The 8,238-nt window shown below is 47.4% G+C and overlaps 1 protein-coding gene across 1 annotated transcript in view; it reads right to left on the reverse strand.

The window, feature by feature from the left end:
- The window catches only part of NRAP (nebulin related anchoring protein), a 141,859-nt gene extending 134,170 nt beyond the window's left edge, over positions 1–7,689 (reverse strand). The window contains exon 1 of the mRNA XM_069754339.1: positions 7,483–7,689. Within this exon, the coding sequence (XP_069610440.1) occupies positions 7,483–7,554 (72 nt within the window). The 5' untranslated portion in view covers positions 7,555–7,689. The remainder of the gene's footprint in view (positions 1–7,482) is intronic.
- Positions 7,690–8,238: the final 549 nt, after the last annotated feature.

The following is an 8,238-nucleotide window of genomic DNA, read 5'->3' on the forward strand; positions in this document are numbered from 1 at the left end:
TGTATAATTACCGCACATGATGCTCCATACTGTATAATGACCGCACATGATGCTCCATACTGTATAATGGCCGCACATGATACTTCGTAACGTATAATGGCCACACATGATGCTCCATAATGTATATTGGCCGCACATGATACTTCGTACCGTATAATTGCCACACATAGCTACTCCTACACACGCGGTTGCGCTCCGTACACTTTGCACACACGGCTCCGCTCCGTTCACACGGCTCCACTCCATACATCTCATACACACACGGCTCCGCTCCGTACACCTCGTACACATTCAGCTCTGCTCCATACACCTCATACACGTCTCCGCTCCATACACCTCATGCACACACGGCTCCGCTCCATACATCTCGTACACACGGCACTACTCCGTACACCTCGTACACATGCGGCTGTGCTCCGTACATCTCGTACACAGGCGGCTGTGCTCCGTACACCTCATACACACGCGGCTGTGCTCCGTACACCTCGTACACACGACTCCGCTCCGTACACCTTTAACCCACGCGGCTGTGCTCCGTACACCTCGTACACACGCGGCTGTGCTCCGTGCACCTCGTACACATGACTCCGCTCCGTACACCTTTCACACACGCGGCTGTGCTCCGTACACCTCGTACACATGCGGCTGTGCTCCGTACACCTCGTACACACGCGGCTGTGCTCCGTGCACCTCGTACACATGACTCCGCTCCGTACACCTTTCACACACGCGGCTGTGCTCCGTACACCTCGTACACACGCGACTCCGCTCCGTACACCTCGTACACACGCGGCTGTGCTCCGTACACCTTGTACACACGCGGCTGTGCTCCGCACACCTCGTACACACGCGGCTGTGCTCCGCACACCTCGTACACACGCGGCTGTGCTCCGTACACCTCGTACACACGCGGCTGTGCTCCGTACACCTTGTACACACGCGGCTGTCCTCCTTACACCTCGTACACATGCGGCTGTGCTCCGTACACCTCGTACACATGCGGCTGTGCTCCATACACCTCGTACACACACGACTCCGCTCCATACACCTTTCACACGCTGCCCTGATCCATACACCTCGTACACACACGGCTCTGCTACATCCACACTGTAAACACCTCCTGACCTCACACATACGCTGCCTTACCCTCCTCCGGCGCCATGACAACCAGCAACGTCCTGTACACGAAGGTCCTCCTCCCGATCATGTGACCCCTGACTCCGCCCATCCTGTGACCTCATCACAGGTCCTGTGCACAGAGCAGCCATTATGTGGTTTGCTGCTGTGCGGGCCGGGTGCAGGGATTCGGAGCTCTCAGCTGACCGGGTGATACACGCACCTCCCAACCAGTGCGGGACAATTAATGTCCTGCCCGGGATCGCGGGGCTGACTGTCAAAATCAGGACAGTCCCGCTAGATCCGGGACGGTTGGGAGGTATGCATACAGCTCTCACGGAGTTCACTCTTGGGGGGTTTAAATCAGCTTCTTATCACCACAAGAGCTGCTTTTTAAGCCCTCAAGAGTGAAATATGCCTGGCAGAGGTCCTTTAAGTGTGCCAGATATAATGTAATACTCTTCTATTTTAGTGTGTGGCTGCGCACACTATCTCAGCAGTGATGGAGAAGTATTTGAGAATGGAAAAGGCAAGTGCCGAACAGGACCCTGGACACAATTCTAACCCAGATGAAGGCCCTAGTAAGAGAGGTCGACAAAAGAAAAAAGACAAGACGGTGAGCTCAAGGCAATACAGTGAAAGCTATCTTTCATTTGGGGATACGACAGCACCAACACCACTGTGCTTGGTGTGTGGTGAGAAGCTATCCAATAGCGCCATGGTGCCAAGCAAGCTTAAACGCCATCTGCAAACGAAACACCCTTCCGTTCAAAACAAGCCGATGGAGTATTTTGTACGCTTACGTACAAACAATGAGAAAGGGGCATCTTTTTTGAGAAAAAGCACAAAGGTAAATGAGAGCGCCCTCAAAGCTAGCTACATTGTTGCTGAACTCATAGCTAAATCAAAAAAGTCCCCCACTGTGGCAGAAACATGAATACTGCCAGCTTGTAAAGCTATTGTAAATGAGATGCTTGGCCCTGACGCAGCCAAAGAGATAGCTAAAGTGCCTCTCTCTGATAACACAATTGCCAGACGGATTGATGACATGTCTGCGGACATTGAAACAGTTGTTTTGGAAAAAGTGCGCATCAGTAAGAAATTTGCCTTGCAACTTGATGAGTCGACGGATATCAGTGGACATTGTCAGCTGTTGGCCAATGTGCGTTTTCTGGATGGAGAAGCCATTAGAGAAAACTTCCTATTTTGCAAGGCACTGCCAGAAAAATCAACAGCAGAGGTAATATTCCAGGTCACATCGGAATATCTTGATAAAAGTGGGCTTACATGGGAAAACTGCACAGGTGTCTGCACTGATGGAGCCGCAGCCATGGTCGGGCGCATCAAAGGCTTTGTAAGTAGGGTTAAAGAAAGAAACCCAGATGTTCTTGTTACCCACCGTTTCTTGCACCGTGAGGCCCTCGTTGCAAAGACCTTACCAGCAGATCTAGCTCCCGTGTTGGATGATGTTGTGCGCATAGTGAACTTTGTGATGTCACTTATTTGCGTCTTTGTGTACAGAAATGGGAGCGGAACATAAAATCTGATTGCTCCACACGGAGGTCAGGGGGCTGTCACGCGGCAAAGTGCTGGCCCGTGTGTATGAGTTGCGAGAGGAACTTAAAATATTTCTGACAAACGAGAGGTCCGATAATTCAAAGCTGCTTGCAAGTGATGAGTGGTGTGCAAAGCTGGCATACCTGGCTGATATATTTCAATATCTGAATGAACTAAACACACGGATGCAAGGCCGAAATGAAAACCTGCTTACAAGCACTGATAAAATGAACGGATTCCGTTTAAAGGTGCAGCTCTGGCAGCAACATGTGCAGGGTGGCAACCTTCAGATGTTCCCACTCACCGAGAAACTGCATGATGACAACACTGCTGCAATGTGCGAGGTGATTGGCAGACATTTGAAAACTCTTGAGGAGAAGTTATCGTTTTATTTCTCTTCAACCTTCACAGAATGCCTTGACTGGGTTAGGGACCCATACAGCTCATTATCCGTTGCTGAAAAAGACATGACTTTAAAGGAGCAAGAGGAACTCATTGAACTGAAGCAAGATCGCGGTTTAAAGCTAAAGTTTGCTGATCTTCCTTTGGACAGTTTTTGGTTATCTGCTGCCAAGGAATTCCCCATTCTGGCCAACAAAGCTATTTTGACATTGCTCCCATTTTCGACCACATATCTATGTGAGCTGGGCTTCTCAAGCTTGACTGCGATAAAAACTAAAAACAGGGAGAGACTGAGAACTGTTGAGGAAGAGCTTCGTGTGTGTCTTTCCACCATTCCTGCCAGGATATCCCTTTTGTGTTTATCGAAACAGGCCCAGGTTTCACACTGAGTGAGTATAAATACATTTAGAATCTATATTATTAACTATATGTAGAATATGTACTGTTTTAGTGTCATTTTGTGCCATTTTGGTTGGTGGTGTGCCCCGGGATTTTTTAAGTATAAAAAGTGTGCCGCGGCTCAAAAAAGGTTGAAAATCACTGCCCTAAGGGACCTTTACAAACACGTAGGAGCCTTTACAGGTGATTATTGTTAATTATTCTAATTTACTGAGATAATGACTTTTGTGTTTTCATTGGCTGTAAGCCATAATCATCAACATTAACAGAAATAAACACGTGAAATAGATCACTCTGTGTAATGTCTCTATATAGAATATAAGAGATTCATGTTTTGTATTGAAGAACTGAATTAAATTCACGTTTTGATGATATTCTGACTACGTGAGAATCTCCTGTATGTAGTGCAGAAACGGAGATTGTGTGCTGTATAAATGATAAGCTGTAGAGGCAGTGCACAATGGATCGTGATCAGGCTCGGACTGGCCCCCGGTGGCCCCTGAGCAGATCTGGGCCCCCAACCCCACTGTATAGGTAGATTTGTGAACGAGGGTAGTGTAATAACTGTATGAGGCACAAAGTGGCCCCCCAAAATCATTGTTACAGGTGGGACCGTCGCCTCACATTCTGACACTGACAGCGATACACAATTACTAATCAATAAATATGTCACACAGGATAGGATTAGATACACGGCTCAGCAGTCAGTATCACACAGGAGAGGATTAGATACACGGCTCAGCAGTCAGTATCACACAGGATAGGATTAGATACACAGCTCAGCAGTCAGTATAACACAGGAGAGGATTAGATACACGGCTCAGCAGACAGTATCACACAGGAGAGGATTAGATACACGGCTCAGCAGTCAGTATCACACAGGAGAGGATTAGATACACGGCTCAGCAGTCAGTATCACACAGGATAGGATTAGATACACGGCTCAGCAGTCAGTATCACACAGGAGAGGATTAGATACACAGCTCAGCAGACAGTATCACACAGGATAGGATTAGATACACAGCTCAGCAGTCAGTATAACACAGGAGAGGATTAGATACACAGCTCAGCAGACAGTATCACACAGGAGAGGATTAGATACACGGCTCAGCAGACAGTATCACACAGGAGAGGATTAGATACACGGCTCAGCAGTCAGTATCACACAGGATAGGATTAGATACACAGCTCAGCAGTCAGTATAACACAGGAGAGGATTAGATACACAGCTCAGAAGACAGTATCACACAGGATAGGATTAGATACACGGCTCAGCAGTCAGTATCACACAGAATAGGATTAGATACACGGCTCAGCAGTCAGTATCACACAGGAGAGGATTAGATACACAGCTCAGAAGACAGTATCACACAGGATAGGATTAGATACACGGCTCAGCAGACAGTATCACACAGGATAGGATTAGATACACGGCTCAGCAGTCAGTATAACACAGGAGAGGATTAGATACACAGCTCAGCAGTCAGTATCACACAGGATAGGATTAGATACACAGCTCAGCAGTCAGTATAACACAGGATAGGATCAGATACATAGCTCAGCAGTCAGTATCACACAGGATAGGATTAGATACACGGCTCAGCAGATAGTATCACACAGGATAGGATTAGATACACGGCTCAGCAGTCAGTATAACACAGGAGAGGATTAGATACACGGCTCAGCAGTCAGTATAACACAGGAGAGGATTAGATACACGGCTCAGCAGACAGTATCACACAGGATAGGATTAGATACACAGCTCAGCAGTCAGTATAACACAGGAGAGGATTAGATACACGGCTCAGCAGTCAGTATAACACAGGATAGAATTAGATACACGGCTCAGCAGTCAGTATAACACAGGATAGGATCAGATACACGGCTCAGCAGACAGTATCACACAGGAGAGGATTAGATACACAGCTCAGCAGTCAGTATCACACAGGATAGGATTAGATACACGGCTCAGCAGTCAGTATCACACAGGATAGAATTAGATACACGGCTCAGCAGTCAGTATAACACAGGATAGGATCAGATACACGGCTCAGCAGTCAGTATCACACAGGATAGGATTAGATACACAGCTCAGCAGTCAGTATAACACAGGAGAGGATTAGATACACAGCTCAGCAGTCAGTATCACACAGGAGAGGATTAGATACACGGCTCAGCAGTCAGTATAACACAGGATAGGATCAGATACACAGCTCAGCAGTCAGTATAACACAGGAGAGGATTAGATACACGGCTCAGCAGTCAGTATAACACAGGAGAGGATTAGATACACGGCTCAGCAGTCAGTATAACACAGGAGAGGATTAGATACACGGCTCAGCAGTCAGTATAACACAGGAGAGGATTAGATACACGGCTCAGCAGTCAGTATAACACAGGAGAGGATTAGATACACGGCTCAGCAGACAGTATCACACAGGAGAGGATTAGATACACAGCTCAGCAGTCAGTATCACACAGGATAGAATTAGATACACAGCTCAGCAGTCAGTATAACACAGGAGAGGATTAGATACACGGCTCAGCAGTCAGTATAACACAGGATAGGATCAGATACACAGCTCAGCACTCAGTATAACACAGGATAGGATCAGATACACGGCTCAGCAGTCAGTATCACACAGGATAGGATTAGATACACAGCTCAGCAGTCAGTATCACACAGGATAGGATTAGATACACAGCTCAGCAGTCAGTATAACACAGGAGAGGATTAGATACACGGCTCAGCAGTCAGTATAACACAGGATAGGATTAGATACACAGCTCAGCAGTCAGTATAACACAGGAGAGGATTAGATACACGGCTCAGCAGTCAGTATAACACAGGATAGGATCAGATACACAGCTCAGCAGTCAGTATAACACAGGATAGGATTAGATACACGGCTCAGCAGTCAGTATAACACAGGATAGGATCAGATACACGGCTCAGCAGTCAGTATAACACAGGATAGGATTAGATACACAGCTCAGCAGTCAGTATCACACAGGATAGGATTAGATACACGGCTCAGCAGTCAGTATCACACAGGATAGGATTAGATACACAGCTCAGCAGTCAGTATAACACAGGAGAGGATTAGATACACGGCTCAGCAGACAGTATCACACAGGATAGGATTAGATACACGGCTCAGCAGTCAGTATCACACAGGAGAGGATTAGATACACAGCTCAGCAGTCAGTATCACACAGGAGAGGATTAGATACACGGCTCAGCAGTCAGTATCACACAGGAGAGGATTAGATACACGGCTCAGCAGTCACTATCACACAGGAGAGGATTAGATACGCGGCTCAGCAGTCAGTATCACACAGGAGAGGATTAGATACACAGCTCAGCAGTCAGTATCACACAGGAGAGGATTAGATACACAGCTCAGCAGTCAGTATCACACAGGATAGAATTAGATACACGGCTCAGCAGACAGTATCACACAGGAGAGGATTAGATACACAGCTCAGCAGTCAGTATCACACAGGAGAGGATTAGATACAGAGCTCAGCAGTCAGTATCACACAGGAGAGGATTAGATACACGGCTCAGCAGTCAGTATCACACAGGAGAGGATTAGATACACAGCTCAGCAGTCAGTATCACACAGGAGAGGATTAGATACACGGCTCAGCAGTCAGTATCACACAGGAGAGGATTAGATACACAGCTCAGCAGTCAGTATCACAAAGGAGAGGATTAGATACGCGGCTCAGCAGACAGTATCACACAGGAGAGGATTAGATACACAGCTCAGCAGTCAGTATCACACAGGAGAGGATTAGATACACGGCTCAGCAGTCAGTATCACACATGAGAGGATTAGATACACAGCTCAGCAGTCAGTATCACACAGGAGAGGATTAGATACGCGGCTCAGCAGACAGTATCACACAGGATAGGATTAGATACACGGCTCAGCAGTCCTAGGACATTATTCCTGTCCGTGTTGATACTTCTTTCCATACAATGGGCATTGCGCTCGGTACCTGATCTATGCAGCTGATCTTCTCGGCCGGGTACACGCCGTACCCACAGCGGGCACAAGGCACAACGTTCATTGTGAAATCCAAAGTAAAGACTTTCCAGTAAACTTTGTAAAGTCCCGGTGATGGCGCAGATGGAGCAGACTGTATTGTACGGTGTCGGGTCCGGGCAGCGCAGTGACAGCTGACCCTCGCTCACGGCAGCTATTTATGTCCACAAGTGACGGGGTCTCATTTATAGGGGAGGACGGGGCTACGTGTGGGTGATGACGGCTCACACTAAAAAGGAGAGTGAGGTCACACCGCAGCCGGCAGAAACAAGTGCAATGACTGGGCCGCTCTGTAATAACATTATTATTATAGCTCAGTCACTGGCGGTAAAAATAATTCCATCCTCATCAATGTGAACAGGACTTCAGGAACGATCTCGCGAGACCCCAAAAAACATTTTGGAGAAACTTCTGGCACTTTCCTATATGTATCTGTACTTGTAGAGCCAGGTGAGGGGCCTTATAGCGGATGTCACCTCTGAGACCCTCGACCGGCAGATCTCCATATCTCCGCAAGGCTGGATGGTAAAAATGATCTTCACCGATCCCCCCAGAAAGAGAGGAGATCTGGACACATTCAGGGGATTTCCGTGACTTAAATGTCCGTAATCGGGTTTCATTAACGATTTGAGAGTTTTGTCTTCTCCATCCTGTAAGTATCACAATACAGAGCACCGGAGACGTCAGTGTAACCTGTATCTCTCTTCTC

This window comes from Ranitomeya imitator, chromosome 2 (genome assembly GCF_032444005.1).
Source record: "Ranitomeya imitator isolate aRanImi1 chromosome 2, aRanImi1.pri, whole genome shotgun sequence".
Classification (NCBI taxonomy): domain Eukaryota; kingdom Metazoa; phylum Chordata; class Amphibia; order Anura; family Dendrobatidae; genus Ranitomeya; species Ranitomeya imitator.